The sequence below is a fragment of the Molossus molossus genome, unplaced genomic scaffold, assembly GCF_014108415.1.
Source record: "Molossus molossus isolate mMolMol1 unplaced genomic scaffold, mMolMol1.p scaffold_m16_p_10, whole genome shotgun sequence".
In the NCBI taxonomy this organism is placed as follows: Eukaryota; Metazoa; Chordata; class Mammalia; order Chiroptera; family Molossidae; genus Molossus; species Molossus molossus.
This window is the reverse complement of record NW_023425345.1, coordinates 35,032,303-35,050,849: the sequence shown is the minus strand read 5'-3', so window position 1 is coordinate 35,050,849 and position 18,547 is coordinate 35,032,303. Positions and strand designations below refer to the sequence as shown.

General features: G+C 35.1%; 1 protein-coding gene across 1 annotated transcript in view; it reads left to right on the top strand.

Annotated features, from left to right (window-relative positions):
• Nucleotides 1-11,421: 11,421 nt before the first annotated feature.
• The window catches only part of CFAP94 (cilia and flagella associated protein 94), a 46,880-nt gene continuing 39,754 nt past the window's right edge, over nt 11,422-18,547 (top strand). Inside the window, exons 1-4 of the mRNA XM_036250748.1 lie at nt 11,422-11,518; nt 12,795-12,886; nt 15,341-15,442; nt 16,267-16,404. Of these exons, the coding sequence (XP_036106641.1) occupies nt 12,827-12,886; nt 15,341-15,442; nt 16,267-16,404 (300 nt within the window). The 5' untranslated portion in view covers nt 11,422-11,518; nt 12,795-12,826. The remainder of the gene's footprint in view (nt 11,519-12,794; nt 12,887-15,340; nt 15,443-16,266; nt 16,405-18,547) is intronic.

The window sequence follows — 18,547 nt, the reverse complement described above, 5'->3', positions numbered from 1 at the left end:
CTGTTTTCCTGGGGCGTGAGTGGGCGGGGCTTGTCGTCAAGACAACCCGAGAGCGTTTGTCCACATACCTCAGCTTCAACTTTTGTAGACCGACCACTGAAGTCGTGCTTCGCTCAGCATGGTGAGCAGGGAAAGTGGGGGAACCAGGTGAAGGGGCGAGCATTGCTTCTCCTTCACCGGTGTCAAATGATGTCATAAGAGTCTGTCTTATTTTGGAGGGGAGCAGATCGGTTTAGGATAGAACCCATACCCCGTTGGGGGGAAGTCCTTCTCTTGATCCGTGGTCTTCCCGTCCAGTATCCGGAGGACACGTCAGATGATGTCCTAATTTCACACGGTTGCTAGGTTTAAACATTGGTCGCAACCTAGTGGAAATAATTGTTCTTTGATCCAAGGTACTCAGCCTGCCTTGCATTTACTTAGTATGATACAGCTGCAAGTTTTTTTTTCTTCTACATTCCTCAGCTGTCTTCTCCAAGAATGCAGGCCAACATGTAGGCTAAGAGATAATCTCATGCCCCATTTTTCTTAAATGTAATTTTCATCTTCTATGATTAAAACCAGAGGAAGTGGAAATGTAATTAATTATTTAATTCATTAATTACTGAATATACAGAGTTCATTCTTTGTGCTTATGCCCTCTGAACTTTGACCACTACTCAACTACCTGATGCTCTTCTTATGATTTTCAGGGGACTGAGGATATGTACATATCCCAAACCTGCTTCACATTAAATGCATTAGTGAAAGATGGCAATTTGTCCATCTTTAAAATATAGCTCCTTGAGAGCAGGAGCAATGCTGTTTATACAGTCTGCTGTATAATATTTATTTCAAAATGGAAGTATGTTAACTATTAATTGATAGCAAATATGATCATAAAAATGGAACCCATTTGTAAAAATTATGTGACAGTGAAGTCTCTTCTGTTCCTCTTTATATCGTCTCCAGTATCTAGAGTGCCTTGGTGTAAATCATTAATAAATATTTGCTCCTCCCACTTTATCTGAACAAAATATTGAAAATTGTCCTTGGGTGAGGATAAAATAAATAAATAAATAAATAAATAAATAAATATTTGCTGAATTAACTAAATATATGTACTTTTCAAGAATGTATAATCTGCTTTGTGTCAGTTTTTTTTAAATTTCTTTTTCTTTATTGATTTTAGAGAGAGAAGAAGGGAGGGGGGAGAGAGAAATAGAAACATTGATGAGAGAGAACATCGATTGGCTGCCTCCTGCATGCACACCACTGGGGATTGGGCCCAAAACTTGGGCAGGTGCCCTGACTGGGAATCGAACTAGCGACCTCTTGGTGCATTAGTCGACGCTCAACCACTGAGCCATACGGGCCGGGCTTGTGTCAGTTTTAACATATTTTATACAATGAGAATCTTATGGCTTGAACCAGTAATTTGCCCTGTGGAAGTCTTCAAATGTGGAAAGTTTATAATCTTATAGTCACATGATCTCCTACAGATTCCTTACCAGAGATCTAATGGACACATGGGCCTAATCAGGACACTACAAATAGCGTAACTGAAAAATACTGGTTATTATTTATGGAAATACTGTGCTTTCCAAAATAATTTCCACACATTGTTGAATAGTATCATTTAATCATATTTGTTTGCTTTAAATAAATGATTTTCTTTCTATAAAATAAGCAATCTAATTTCACAGAAAGATCATTTTTTTAATGAAATCATTCCCACACTTTCAGACTTGCCATTAGTACCAGTACTCAATGACTTACTGTTCTTTGGAACGCTTTAAACTAGTGCCTTTCTGACTGGTACCCTGTTTAGTGATAGGGCATTTCATTAAACATGAACCATTGAATGATTGTCATAAGAAATAGTGTAAAATTTACTTATAAAAGATGCTTCAGTGCGTGAACTATTTATTTTAGTTTTTCCTAGACTTGCATCTAGTTCTGTCTGAATTCCCTTTTAAAAAACTTTTTTTATTTTAAGATAATTTTAGACTTGCAAAAAAGTTGCAAAGATGGTACAGAGACTTCCCTTATATTCTGTACCCAGCTTCTCCTAATTTTAACATCTTACATAATCAGGTACTTTTGTTAAAAATATATGAATTTTCAAAAATGTTTATCAATTCTTTTGTTTTTCCAAATTTTAGGATGGCAAAGCAAAGAAGGTAGGTAGAAATTATTTTTTCAAAATAGTTTTATAAGTACTGACATTGTACAAACAGAATTTTAAAACATTTAGTTTATTGTAGTTTATAGAGTTTACAAAGTTTACTTTGTAGACATTAATGCTATTTAAATCATGGAATTATCTTTGTGATGAATTTATATACATATGTATTATGAAATGATTACGAAAATAAGGTTAGTTAATACATCAATCACTTTACATAATTACCATTGAGTATGTATGTGTATGTGTGTGGTGAGAACATCTAAGATCTACTGTCTTAACAGCTTTCAAGTATGCAGTCGTATTGTTAACTGTAGTCACCATGCTACACATTAGATTCCCAGAACTTAATTCATCTCATAACTGAAATTTATGCCTATTGACCAGCATCTGTCCATTTCCTCCACCCCACCCACCCCTGGCAATCACCAATTAACTCTATTTCTATAAGTTCAGCTTTTTTAGATTCTATATCTACTAAGTAATATCATACAGTATTTGTCTTTCTCTTGACTTATTTCACATAACATAATGCCCTCAAGGTTTATCCATGTTGTTGCAAATAGCAAGATTTTCTTCTTTTTTATGGCGGAATAATATTCTATTGTATATTTTCTTTTTCTTTATCCATTCATCTGTGGTTGTTTCCATGTCTTGGCTATTTAGAATAATGTTGCAGTACACATAGGAGTGCAGATATCTCTTCGAGATAGTTATTTCATTTCACAAAGTTTACATTCTATCTAGGGAGGGGAAGTGATGAAATAATACAACATTAGATATCTTTGAATATGCAGAAAACCAAGGAAGGTTTCAGTGAGAAATGTGTAGTATAGGATAGTGCTGTTTCATACAGGGCAATTAAGGAAGTCAAGTTTGAGAAGAGACCTGGATGAAGCATGGCAATAAGTCAATGTTATCTAGAGGATGACCATTTAGGTGGAAGAAACAGTTGTTTCCAAGTCCCATAGTTGGCAGTGACCTTGTGAGAATTCCAGAGTGGTTACAAAGAGTGAAGGAGGTAGAAAGTAAAAGATAAAACCTGGGGTGTGGGTGGGGGAGATAAGCAGGAGCCAGTTCATGGCCAAGTAGACCGAGGTGAAATGTTTGAGTTTTTATTCTGAGGGTAATGGGGTCTGGGAAGGTTGTAAGCAGAAGAGTGACATGAGAGGATTTCCATTTTTAAAGGGTCAGTGGAAAATTCACTCTAGGGAAGCAGTAGTAGAAATAGGAGGACCAGTTCGGAAGCTGTTCCAGCAGTGTAGATTAAAGTCTTCACACTGAAATAAATCAACTTCTAGAAATGAAGAGACTCTCAGAGATACACAAAGGTTTTCTGGGGATACAAGGACACAAGTAGGTTTATGGAAATCAATTTCCAGACCATCAGCTTCCATATCGACCGTTTCCTAGGAAACATCCACGGCCTAGAAGGCCTACCTTTGCCATTCCATTCTCCCCTTCCACAGTTACCCTTTAGCTTCACAACACTCAGGCCTATCTTTCAACCATTCTAAATCTCGCCGTGGCTTATGACCTTCAGGCCGGGGCGATGAAACTAAGGGACAATTCAAAACATTTATCGTGGCAAACCTTTCTTCAATCACAGCACCAAGGACTTCTTGTTTTGTCTTCTTGTAAGTGGTGAAATATGGCACTAGAAGTTTTGAAATATTCTGCATTTCATATACATTGTAGTGTGGAATGGTGGGACTGGTAATAATTATTTTTTAGTGACCCATGAGATTATTGTCAAACGATGATACAAAACAATATATATCACCATGTAATTTATTGATGAAACATCCAGACTAGAAAAATAAAAATATTTAATGAAGAAGAATTAAGAGTATCAGTAAAATGTAAATGAGCTTAATATTTTTACATAGACCTTAAAGTCATCTTTGAAACTTAATGTAACTTAAATTAGTATTATTCATTGCATAAGTTAGGAACATGTACAGAACTATAGAAAATGTTAGAACACCCAGGTACACTGTTGTAAGATCCATCACTGCATTTACATCAATATATTTTTTTCAGAAACCACTGCACTTCATAGAATACATGAAATAGCAGAAGACATTAATTAGATGGTAGGGAAAACTGCCTTACAGATTGATTAATATATAGAAGATTCTAGTTATTCCCAGTGTGTGAGTGGTGGTATTATTAAAGAAATTTTGATATTTGAGTTCTTTTAGGAATATAACTTGTGAAGAGATTGTAAAGAACTTGGTATATTTTTATTTGAGTGGATTTTATTTGAATAGATTGAGAGTGGTAACCAAGTACCTCCAAGCATGGAACTGTAAGAATGGGCAAAAAGGGGGCCTGTTGCTCTCATCTGTACTTTAAATCCTAATTTAGAAATACTATATTCACAAACAGGGTTTGCTTGCCTAAAATTTGAGTCCTGCTTTCTATAGAACATTTAGTGTTGACCCTAAAATATAAAAGGTGTTACGTTCAGGCCATTAAAATGCATCTTTTTAAAACAATGTGTAAGGAAATGGAATCAAATTTTACCTGGCTCATAATAAAAACTGAGGTAGCTGGTCACGAGGATGCATATTAACACATTCATTTGTACTAAAATGTGAAGTCAGACTGTCTTCTGTGATATGGCCAGTTGGTGTAATTGTGATATGACCAACTGGTTTAACTTTGAAAGCTGGACTTTGCTATTTAGTTAAATAGTAGACATTTTTCATACTTTGAATGGGCAAAATCTTCAGCTTTAAAGTTTTGATCAACTTAAAATTAAAGCAAGTGGTAAGATAAAATAATTTTATCAAAAACATTTTTATTTTTTCTATTTCCAATAATATTGGGCTTAAAAGATTTTTTGGATTAACTTTTATGCTGAAAACAAATAATGCTGACTAAAATATACATATAGATCAAAACTGTCATCTTAAAAGCATTTAAGAGCTAATAAGATAGTGAGAAATTAACAGGAGAAATCCTGTATGAGGGCAGGAACCAAAGAAATAACAGAGCACTGTTTTTATATGACTCATTTACAGAACTGGGCAAAACTTGAACTTTGGTCTTAACAGCAACAGCAGAAGCCAAATACAGTGGAATGATGTCTTCAGTGTACTGAAAGTAAATAATTGCCAATTTAGAATTCTGTATCAACTCAAATGGTTTTCGAAAATAAAAGTGAAATAATATTTTCTCAGGTAAAAATTGAGTTTTCCACTTGTAAAACAGATTACATATACAAAGTATAAAACAATAATAATAATAATATGTGAATTTAAAATATAAACTAAGATACGTGACAACAAACAACCCAAAATGTTCATCAGTTGATTAATAAAGAAAATGTGGTATATCCATGCAATGGAAGTATCGGTACATACTATATATAGCATGGATAAACCTTGAGAACATATGCTCAGACTCGATAAAAAATGAAATCCAACAATAATCTCCTTACAAACACTATCCAAATAAAGATACAGAAAAGTTGAAAATAAGGCAATGGAAAAAGACGTGCTATGCAAATACCAGAAAAACGAAAACTGATTTATCTATATTAATATTACATACAACAGACTTTAAGACAAAAAGCGCTTCTAGAAATAAAGATCATTTTATAATGACAAAAATTTGACTAACCAAGAAAATATTTTAAGTGTGTATGTTCCTAAATACGAAGACTTGTAATATACACTGTACAGATTCAGAACTAGCAGTAGAAGTAAGCCATCATAGTGGGAGATTTCCTCTTTCAGTGACTAGAAGGTTGGAATAACATGATAAACAAACCTAATGAATTAGACTTATTTAGAACACTGCACCTAACAACTAGAGAATTTTAATCACACATAGTTTTCCCCATATCGACAGTATACTGTGACATAAACCTATTCTCAAATTTCAAAGGACTGAAACAATTTACAGCATGTATGAATATAAGCCTAAAAAAAAAAAAAAAATCAAGGAGGTACTTCCACTTTGAGGCATGTGCAGCTGAAGCTAAGATGGTGACCAAAGGACTGTAAAGTCCTATCTGTCCAGCCCGGGAAAAGGATCGTATGTACTGGTTTGGGGTAGGATCCAGCACCAGCCTGAGAAAGCTTGGGAAGTTGATTGGTTAGTTTAAGAATCACCTGATCCTTCCCCAGTGGGAGATAATATAATCCAAGTATAACAAAGCACTCTTGCCCAGCCTGAGGGCTCAGTTGGTTGAGTGTCCTCTTGTGCATGTAGGTTTGCTGGTTTCAATTCCCTGCCAGGGCACATGCTTGGGTTGTGGGTTCCCTCAATGGTTGGGCGAATACAGAAGGTAACGCATGGATGCCCCCCCCCATTACCCCTCCCTAAGCATGTCCTCTGGAGAGGATTAAGAACACAAAGCACTCTCTCTGATCTTGGAACAGGTGCTTGCCCATGTGCTCACATGTCCTCTCCTCATAGCAGCCATGTGACTCTAGCAGCCACCAGGGGCCTGGGGCAGACAGCGAGGTCCTGGGCACAGGCCAGCCACAGTGCAGCCGGAAGAGCAGCCTAAGCTATCCGGACAAACACTGGACTAGATTAAGCTGTAATATGGACTGAACCAATGGTGCAAAATGTCTGGACACTGGCCCTATTTCTGGGTCTGACAAAAATGATGCTCAACTTTTTTCACAGCAGGATAGAAGGAGATGAGACTTTGGGAACCTGGGGGCATCCTTCTATTTCCACCCAAATAAATCTTACCATGAAACTCAAAAAAGAAAAAAAAATTCAAAGATTTCAGTTATAAAGTGGAAGATACAATATGCTGATAATTTTAAACATTCTAAAGTGGGTCAGTAAGTAATATAAAGAAATTCAGAAAGTATTTATAACAACGATAAGGAAATACTTCAAAATTTTTGTAATATGTCTAAAATCGGTACTTAGAGGGAAATGTGTAGTCCTAAAGACTAATGCTAGAAGAAGAAAAAAGACTAAAAAAGGTTAATGAACTGAGCATCCTTCTTAAGAACTAAAAAGAATAATAAAAGTAAGGAGAAGAAAGGAAAAATAAAGACAAATACAAAAATAAATCAAATATAAAACATAAAATAGGGAGGATCAATAACCTCCTATCCTTCAAGTCTTTATTCAAATGTTACCCACTCAACGAGGCCCACTCTATCCATTCTATTTAAAATTGTAATTAATTCCTTCCCCAACTACCCCTGGGGTCCCCTCGCTTTTCTCCATAGCACTTTTCACCCTTTAAAATATTTTATCATTTATTTCTAAATTTTCCTTATTGTTTTTATCTTTCTTTTCCCATTTGTATATAACTCATAAGTGCAAAGATTTTTGTTTGTCTGTTTACTGATATGTCTCAAATGCCTGTTACATGTTAGGCCTGACAAAAGTTCCTGCCAGAGAAGCAAAAGTGCTGAGATCAACAAATATTGATTTGGATAATCATTGGGGTATAAATTGGAATAATTACTTTGGAAAGTTCAATTTCAACATGTTAAAAATACACGTGTACCACATTAACTCTGAGATATTCACTGTAGAGAAACTCTCTCAAATGGACACCAGGATACATATACTTTATAGCAATGTTATTCATGATGGTAACTAGAAACCATCCAATGTCTTTCAGTAGGAGGGTGGATAAATAAACTGAGTTACTATTCAGCAGTGAAAATATATATCTATAACTATATGTATTAACATGGATAAACCTTAAAACCATAATGTGTATCTAAAAAGTAAATATTACACAAGGATAAGTATTGTATTATTCTACTTTTATGAAATATCTGGAGTAGTCAAATTCAGAGAAAATAGAATGGTGGTTGAAAGGGGATGGGTTTGCCGGGTTAATGTTCAATGCAGACAGAGTTTCAGCTTGGGATGATGAAAAAGTTCTGGAGATGGGCGATGGTGATGATTATACAACAACATGAATGTACTTGATGTCACTGACCGGCACACTTATAAATGGTTAAAATGGTAAATTTTGTTAGACTTTACTACAGTAAGAAAAGTAAATTACCATCATATACATAAAGTATAGATAAATGGACTTATGTAAAGTTCAAAAATAAAGCAAACTATATTGTTTAGAAACACATATGTAATAAAACTTTTTTTTTAAAAATTAATTCATTTATTTTTGTTACAGATGTTTCTCCTTTTCCCCCCACTGATTCCCCTCCCCCCCATCCCCAGCTTTGTTGTCCATGTCCATTGTTCATGCATTCATGCATATAAGTTCTGTGGTTTATCTCTCTCCCCCACGCCCTCAAACTTTAGTGATCATCTCTAGGGGTAATTATTTTAGTAGAGTAATGTGATTTTTGGCATGTGATGTAGAAAGAATTCAAAGAACTAACTATATAGCTCTAAGAAACCTATTCCCATCTCCATTGGCTTTTAAATATAAACCAGATTTTTAATTTCTTATATTCGTAAAAATTAAAATTAAACTTGTCTGAATCCTTTTTTCAGGAAAAAGAAAACACCCAACCATCTCATCAAGAGATATATATCCAGTAAAATTTTACTTCTCATGTTATTATTTATCAAAATTTGTAATAAAATATGTTAATTTGTTCAGTTGTATACTGAAAAAAATTATTATTAACTCAGTCCAGAGCAACATTTTTATTACTTAGAGACCAGGGAATAAATTTTTAAAATTTTCATACCCATTTTTGTAATAGATACATATGATAGGAAGATCAACAAAAGTTTTTCAAGTATGTTCCATTAGGATAAGATTCTGTGGGGGCAGTAGAATGGAAATATCAGTTTAAGGAGAAAAATGATTAAAATTTATATTAAAGAAAAGCTTGTTCATATTTTTAAAAAATTAATAATATTGGCCATTAAATCACCATGGTATGTAGATTCCACTGGATATAGTTTAAGTAGTGATAGACATATTTGAAAGAGTGATGTAAAAGTTTTATTTTATGTCACATATTGGAAACATTTGCAGCTATTTAAGCTTGTAGTGAAAAGTTTTCAATACCAACTTAAAAATATGTGAAGAGGCATGTGGTTTTTACAAATTATTTTAGGAAATATATGAACAAATAATTTTGAAAGTTACTGATCAACTACAGCTGAGGAAGAGAAATCACACACCAAAAAAAAAAAGTCTGAGAAGGAGGGACCCGTGAGAGAAGAAGCAAAATCAGTAGTAACCTAAAGGCCAAAAGAAGAAAATACTTCTAGAAGGAGGAGGAAAACTTTGTAAAATAATGATGACAGATGAGTACAATGAAGGCTGAAAATTGACGACCAGCCTCGGAAACATGGCCGTCTTTAAGGGTCCTTGACAAGAGATTTTAAGGGAGTGGGCCATGCAGAAAATGGGGAAATGAAAGCAGGGGACAACTCCCTACAGGCGGTCTGATATAAAGAATAACAGAATTAGAGCCGATGATGGAGAGGGATGTGAAATCTAGGAAGGGAGAAATGTATGAATAACCAAAGGTGTTATAGCAGTCCGGTCTTAAATAGGAAATAAGGGATAAGGCGTGTTCAGCCTTAAATAGTGGAAAGTACAAACAACTAGTTCATCCACTGTAATGGGAAGGAAGGCGACAGAGATATCGGTGGTTTCTAAGATTTGCTGTATACAGAGATTGTTTTCTTCTCAAAGTTTCCAGTAATATAAGAGGAAAGGTCAACAACTGAGAGTAGGAAAGAGCAGAGGATATCGGAAGTTTGAAGAATGAGGACAATGAAATAGCAGTAAGAATACTGGATAGTGCTTAGAACCTATTTAAAATGTTTGCTCATAAATTTGAGCCCATGTATTTTTTTCTCTGGCAAGGTTCAGCTGCTCACGTTGCTAGCAAAGAATAAATGGGGAGCTGAATTTTACTAGAGCTAGGAATTTGCCAGCCGAGTTTCTAAGAGGGAGAGGAAAATAGGGAAGGTGAAGATACATGTTAGTAGTTACAGTGATGAACTAACTGTGAATCTAACCTGGGTAAGAAAGAAATGTTGGTATGAGGGGGGTTGACAGACAGTGAAGGAAGTAGAAAGGCTAAAGGATTGGCGATTCCAATGGACCTTCCTGCAGTAAGTGAGCCAAAAGTTGAAGATGGTCATCCAAGAGCAAATATCCCAAGGATCAATCACTCTTGATTCTTAAATTTGGATGATGGTTTCTCTTTATATACTCTTCCCTTAGGGAAATTGGAGAGTGGGTGGTTATCACCAAGATAGTTTTCAGATCTGTACTCTGTGGCCCTGATCTCTTTGCCAAAACTCATTTTTCCAATCTTAATGCCTACAGCATTTCCTGGATGCCCCACCAGCACTTCATCCTAATTATATTTAAACTCCTTTAAACAGTTTCTCTTACAGATGTACTTCTTCTGGACTACCATTCTTCTTTTTTAACTCTTCTCTGACTCCTTCCTCTCCTTGCCTCTAATTTAATCTTATCAAATAAGTTAGTTTATAAAATATGTATTGGATCTATGCTTCTATCTGCATTTCGGGTCATGACTGTAGTTAACTCTTGTTAATAGTAACCCAAATGGTATCCTCTTTATAATCATTTTCCCCCCTAATACCAAGTTAGTTTTCAAACTTATATTCTTAATAGCCATAGCTCCTTTCAAAACTTTGAAGGGTCTTCCATTTCTTTTAGGATAATGTCCACATTCTGTAGCATAGGCTCTTGTCGTCGTTTTCATTCTCATTTCCCCATCACCTCTTCTTGGGGTCTTCCAGGGCCCACTGAACTTCACATCTGATGCCTGCATTTCACTCTTCTTGGGATATCTTCCCCTAATATCTGAATGTTAAAATTTGGGGGGCACAAACTTAAATACTATCTGCTCTATAAAATTTCCCTTAATCCCAGCTCTTGAGAATAATCTCTCCTTCCTTCAAACTTGCAAAATAATTCTCTGGATGTCATATTGCAGTATTAACATTGTTTTTACATATATTTTCTTTTAATGATGAAATGAAGTTCTATTTAGTACCATTTTAAAGATGTGAAAACTGAGAATGAGAGTTACTTAAATTGTGCATACTTGTCACTATTACTTTTGCTGTTGAATGATTTATATGCTTATTTTTCTTTTTTGTTTTCTATACTTTGTCCATAAGGCCCTGAGTCAAGGTTTGGCACATAATAGTCAGTCTTCTTTGAGTGAGTGAAAGACTGGATTCGTGGGAGCAAAATGTTTTTTATAATTACTGTGTAAAGGATATGTATTTTTAAGCTATTTAGGTGTATGTTAATAGCCTTTTCTTAAAAAAATGTTGTGGTCTTTGTTAAGTCTGCCAATAAGAAGAAGAAAATCAGCAAAGCTGAACGATTGAAGCAGCTACAAGAGGAGGAGGAGAGACGACAAAAAGAGGAAGGTACAAAATACACAGTGATGCTATTTTCATATGTAGGTTATACCAACCATATGTTGTTATTTCTATAATCCAGTCAATATATTTTAAGAGCATTTTTAAAATTCTTTAATTTTTCAAATTTAATTTTTTATAATAGATACCTGCTATTTAAAGAATACCCAGAAATTTGATAGTACACATAAGTCACTTTCAGATATATCTTAAAGTAGTTACCAGATAAAATGCAGGATGCCCAGTTAAATTTGAATTTTAGGTAAACAATGAATAACTTGCTATACTTTGCCCCATACAATATTAGGGACATACCTAAACAAACAAACAAAAAAAGTTTATTATCTGGAATTCAAATTCAACTGAGCATCCTTTATTTTTATTTGCTAATTCTGGCGACTCTACTTGAAGTATTTATATTTACTGTTGAAATAGGCGCACTGGTGCTGACTGTGAGTGAGAATTCTGAAACTCATATTATTCATTAAATATGGGAAATACATACTAGCAAGTAATACACATAGTTGCCTAGATTCTTATTGTTTAATAATATTTATTTGCCATATTTAAAGAGGGCTTTCATTTGTTAAACATGTCTATTAAAATTAATAAAAACATTGGTCATTTAGAAGCACCAAAAATTACTTTAAAAATCTGAATATTTCAAGAGGTTTTAGCTTTTAACATTAAGAACGTCTATGGATTAAGATTCAGGTTTTAAAAGTCTGTCTTCAGGTTCCATGTTGATTATTTATGTATAATTGTATAAATCCTTTTCAGGTGACCCATGATAAGAATAGAACCTCAGGATCTAGATCTTGGAGAATGTTTTATTATATTGGGTTAAACTCATATTCTTTAACATATGTATCATATTTTCCTTTTAATAGTTAAAGCAAGAGAAGATTAAGTTTATTGCTTTGATGATGTAGATATCACAAGATTATAGAAATCTTCTGAAGATGTTACTTCTCCTTAATTACCCATGATTGAGCTTTCCTTTTTTTTATTGGCTATAATCATTATTGGTTGTTATAAACTTTTTAGAGAAGAGAAATATCATTATGGGCCTATTTTGGGGGGCCAGAAAATTTCATCATGTTACTTCTATGAAAGAAATCTAGCATTTGTCTTATTTCTACCACATAATAAAGATGTGACTTCTATATCACTACCATTACATCTTGCAAATATTTGAAGTAACTTTAAGGGCTTAAAAATAGATTGTTTATCATGGAGGGAAAAATATATGTGTGGTTTTTTTTTTTTTTTTTTGGTTCTTTAGAGGAAGCCCGTCTGAAATATGAAAAAGAAGAAATGGAAAGGCTTGAAATAGAACGGATTGAGAAAGAAAAGTGGCTGCAACTTGAAGCAAAAGTAAATAAACATTAATGATGTTATTAGTGGAGACAAGCTATGTGGCTATCAGATCTGTTGGGCCATTTAATGTCATTCTCCTCCAGAAGGTACCAGTAATATTTAGGCCTGTATGAACGGGCTTAACTCATTTGATCCTACCATGAAGTTAATGATATGATCATTTATATTTCACAGCTAAGGAAATTGAGGAACAGAGAAATCACGCTAGGTCAGAGCCAGGACCTGGACATAAGTACTCTTGCATTTGAGCCCGTGCTTGTAAACATTAAGTTATTAGTCTCGATCTGTTTTATAGATCATTAAACAAGGTCCAAAAGAGGAAAAAGAATTCAAATTCTACCTCTGCGTTTTTAGTTTCACTTCTCTTTTTCACCAGAATTTTTCTGATCAGTGGTTCTGAAATATTTTGATCTCAGGAAGAAAACCTCATTACTCTTAAAAATTAAAGACCTCCCCCCAAGAAATTGTTGTTTATGTGGGCTATATCTATCAATATTTACCATTGTAGAAATTAAAACCGAGAAATTTAAAAACATTATATTAATAGACTTAAATGTTGTTAAAAATAAACATTAATAAAAATAAGTATATACAGCCCTGGCCGGTGTGGCTCAGTTGATTGAGCTTGTCCTGTGCACCAAAAGGTTGCTGGTTTGATTCCCTGTCAGTGTACATGCCCAAGTTGTGGGTTTGGTCCCTGGTTGGGTGTGTACCGGAGGCAATCAATCGATGTCTCTCTCTCTCTCTCTTTCTCCCCCCCTTCCTTTCTCTAAAGTCAATGAAAACATTAAAAATAAGTAAATACACATTAACATATTTTAATAAAACAGCTATATATTATTACATATATACATTATTTATTATTTATCTATAGTTGAGATCAGTTTCAGGTGTATAACATAATGACTTAATATTTGTATATATTGTGAATTAATCATCACATTAAGTCTAGTTAACATCTATTACCACACATTATATATTTTTTTAACTAGGGAAATGAGGGGTATTGCTTATATTTTTAAATCTGTTTAATGTATGACTTAAAGAAGACATATCTACAGGATTCTCATATCTACTTCAGTGTTCTGTTACAATGTGTATTTTTGATTGAAATATATGAAAAAAATCTGGTCTCACACAGATATATAGTTGAAAAAAGGAGGAATATTGTATTAGCCTTTCAGATAATTGTGCATATTTTTTATCACTGTATGAAAAAAATCAGTAAGTGGTAGTATCTTAATGTGAAATCTGACCATATTAATGAACTTTTCATACTCTATTACACTAAAATATTGATCTATCTTACACTGTGAATACATTTTGTATGCATGCATGATTCTGTTGTATCATATATTGGTTGCTTGGGAAAATTAGGTTCACTGAATTATTTGCTTCCAAAGTTTGACATTTATTTATTTATTTATTTATTTATTTATTTATTTATTATTTTAATCCTCACCCAAGGATATGTTTATCGATTTGAGAGAGAGAGTGAAACATCAATGTGAAAAAGAAACATAGATCAACTGTCTCCATACATGCCCTGACCAGGAATGAACCTGCGACCTAGGTGTATGCCCAGACTGGGAATCTGGTGTACAGGACAACTCTCCAACTAACTGAACCACCCAGCCAGGGCAAATGTTGACACATCTCTTATTCATTATATATATATAAAAAAATCACAAACATTAATATCATCTCCAATCAAATCAGAAAAAGTTTTTAAGGATTGCAAAATTCTCAAGCTCATAGTGGTAGATACAAGTTTTCTAAAATTTGAAATTTATTTGAAATATTGAATTTTATCATTGCAAGAAATACTTTAAATTGTCTTTTGGAAGTGACATGTTCAGTTCATTCATTTTTGAAAGAATGTCTGCCAAGATACTCAAATAACTCCACAAGCGTTTATTTCTCAAGACACATTGTCTGTTAATATGCAGCAGACATCCTTCATGCATATTTCCCATTTTATTGCATAATATATTAAAAACACATATACTTAAAGGTTGACATTTAATAAAATTAATCATTTTTACTTCTTCATCAGGTCATTCTTACGTTTACTGCCCTCCACCTTGAAGAATATAACCACTAGTACAGTTTGTGCCTTGATTTACACTGAGTTGCCTGACATGTTACACCATCTTGCACCATCAGTGCAAATGTGTACGTTGTGAGAAAGGCAAATAAAGTCTTAGTATTATTGTGAAAATATATTTGACTTCACAGATCCCAAAAGAGCCTTGGGATACACCAGCAGTCTGCAAAGCACACTTTGCAAACCACTGTTTTAGGTGAAATCTGTTAGAAATATCAGTTACATGTAAAACAAATTTTAATATTCATTCTGAAAGGAAATACTTTGCCAAGTAAATTTTTAATGCTACTTGTGAAACACAAAGCTGAGATTAAAGAACAAGTCATTGTATCCCCATGCAACAGGATCTGGAAAGGAAAAATGAAGAACTTGAAGAACTTTATTTATTAGAGGCGTGTTTTCCTGAAGCAGAGAAATTGAAACGAGATCAGAGATTGCTTACTCAGGTAAAATCTTTTTTTTTCAGCTAGTACTGTTGTACCACAAGAGGGAGTTGTAGTCCGAAATCCTTTTTCAGTTCCAAGAAACTTTAAATTTGTCTATTAAAAAATCTCTAATCTGACAGATTGCTTGTAGCGAAGTAAATTCATGTAGCTTTGCAAAAAACTATTTGTCAATAGTAAGATTCTTAAAACATTTATAACCTTTAGCATTTAACTTTGGGAATCTTTACTGAGGAAATTATCCTAAATTAAAAAATGGAAACTTTGGATTTAAGACAATCTAGTGTTACCCAAAACAGCGTAACTTTAGAAACATTATAGGTAGTTATCAAGAGAAAAAGGAAAAACTTTAATAATATGACAAAAGATGATTATGATACAATTTAAAGCAAAATGTTTTAAGTACAATATGATTGCAAATGTAGAATTTGCATAGACTACAAAATGAATGAAAAGGCTAGTACTAAAATGCTAATGGTTATTAACGATTAGTGATAATCTGAGAAGTAGAAATTAGCCCAAGTCTTGGCTTTTGTAATAGGAACTATATGACTAGAGAGGAAAGCAAAACAAAACCAACTCTCATACTATTTTCAAAATTAAAATATGGCAATAAATATGTATTTATTTGAATTATTGAGGCTTACAAATTATTTTGCTGAAGAGGAATTTGGTTATGTAGAGGTAACTCTCAAATAACTGCTGAAAGTCATTATATGTGTTTAGCCTAACTTGGGTAAAATAGGTTATGGGAACTTAAACAAGAAGTAATTTAATCTCTGGTTGAATTTCATCAGTGCGAACCTTCAAACATTTTTATTCTACAGTGGGAACATTACATTCGGTGTGATGGGAGTCCTGATCCTTCAATAGCTCAAGAAATTAATACTTTCATTAGCTTGTGGAAAGAGGAAACAGATGAGACTTTCGAGGAAGTAATTGCAAAGAGTAAACTAGTGCTACATGTAAGTACTTGGGTATTATTTCCTAATTTAAAATGATTTATATTACAAATTGATTCCAAAAATAGTGATACATTAAATAAATATGATAGTTGACAATTCATAACACTACTGCTTCCTTGGCTGTGGAGAAAAACATATACTAATGATTTTTTTTTACCTCTTAAAAACCTCTTGACACCTTAGATGAGGTCAACAAAACATAAATGTGAAATATTAACTGTATGTGTGTCCAATTCCAGTGAAAAAATTAAGTCGTGTCCATTTATGTAAATAACTTAGGGAGAAAGTGTATAGTTTATTTTCAGCTGGCTTTAGTCACTGTCTCAGTGACGCAGTGCACATCTTTACTGCTGACTATGTGCCAGGCACCTGCTCTTCATCTCTGGATGTGAAAGTACAGTGATACCTCGGTTCTCGAACATAATTCGTTCCAGGAGGACGGTCGAGAACCAAATTGTTCGAGAACCGAAGCAATGAAACCCAATAGGAAATAATGGAAACTGGATTAATTCGTTCCAAGCCCCAGAAAATGCCTATTTACTGGCCTAATTTGTATATAATATATAGAAAAACATAAGTCTCAACAAGAAATAAAAGTGTACAGTATGTCTAAGGGTTAAATTCAGTGTAAAGCGTGACTCCACAAAGCGTGACTCTCTCCACAAAGCGTGACTCTCTCTCTGCACTCACGCTGATGACGCGAGCAAGGCGCGCTGGGCCGAATGAACGCCGTTCGGCTCAACTTGGCTCATCTCGGAAGTTCGAGTTCCAAATATTTGTTCGGATTCCAAGACAAAAGGTTCTCGAATCTCCTGGTCGAATACCGATTTGGTCGAAATCCGAGGCGTTCGAGAACCGAGGTATCACTGTACAAAGTGAAAGTACAAAGAATATCTTAGAACCAAAAAATGGCGGCGGAGTGAACGGAGCTACACAGACCGTCTCCCAGAACCAAACTGGAATTACAACTATAACACAGACAAATCGACGGGAAAAACCAACAGAAAAGCAGCTTGCGAGGACCATACAACGAGGGACACCGACTCAATCCCGGTAGGCTTGCGAAGGCGCGAGACGGGGTTGGGAGCCCACAGTCGGCAGCTTGGCAGCGGCCTCAGCTGGGAGCGGCGCCCTCGGGTCACACTCCCAGGCGGCCCCACAGCGCAGAGCCGGGACAGAGGCTGAAACAGCCACAGCCACTCACCTTGGGCTCCGGCGGAGGGAGGGCGGACTGGACTGGAACTGTGTCGGGACACTCGGGGTTTGGAGGGCACTCAGAGCTTTGGCTGAGTGCAGCCACTCAGGACGGTGGCCACATTGCTCCTTCCCAGGGCTCTGAGGAGAGGCAGCAGCCCCTCCCTCGGAGATCCAACCCCACCCTGTGGGCCATTGAAGTGCTAATTGAGGCTCACTAACAACCAGCATCTGCCCCGCCCTCGTGAAAGCCCCTTGGCTGAGCACCAGAGGGAGTTTTTCAATCAATGGACAACCCAAAACTCATCAATTAACCTAGACTGCTAGCCTCCAGGCAAAAAACTAGAGGATAACAGTACGTTTCCTGGGCTGGCAACTTTAAACAGGAAAGTAAGACTTGACAGTGGTGTTCAACGTGGGTCTTCCCTCGCTCATCTAAACACAGGAGAGGGAGCCACAAACAGCAGAACACCAACACCCACAGGGAGAACTTGACAGGCTCCAAAGCCCACAGTGATAGCCAAAATGGTGAAACACAGAAACAGAAGCCAAATGAAAGAACAAGAGACCTCAAACGAAGATGAGATCAATGCAGAGCAATTAGGCATGTTAACAGAGCTAGAATTCAGAGCCATGATCATGAGGAAGCTGAACAGCATGAGTAAGGACATAGAGACACTGAAAATAAGCCAATTGGAAATTAAAAACCAACAAGAAGAGATAAAAAATGACATATCAGAAATGAAAAACACATTGGAAGGTTTAAAAAGCAGAGTAGGGGAAGCTGAGGACCGGATCAGTGAATTAGAAGACAGGGTAGAAAAAATCAACCAATCAAAAAAACAAAAGGAAAAAACTATTAAAAAACAGGAAGATAGCTTAAGAGAACTATGGGACAACTGGAAACGTAATAATATTCGCATCATAGGAGTCCCCGAAGAAGAAGAAA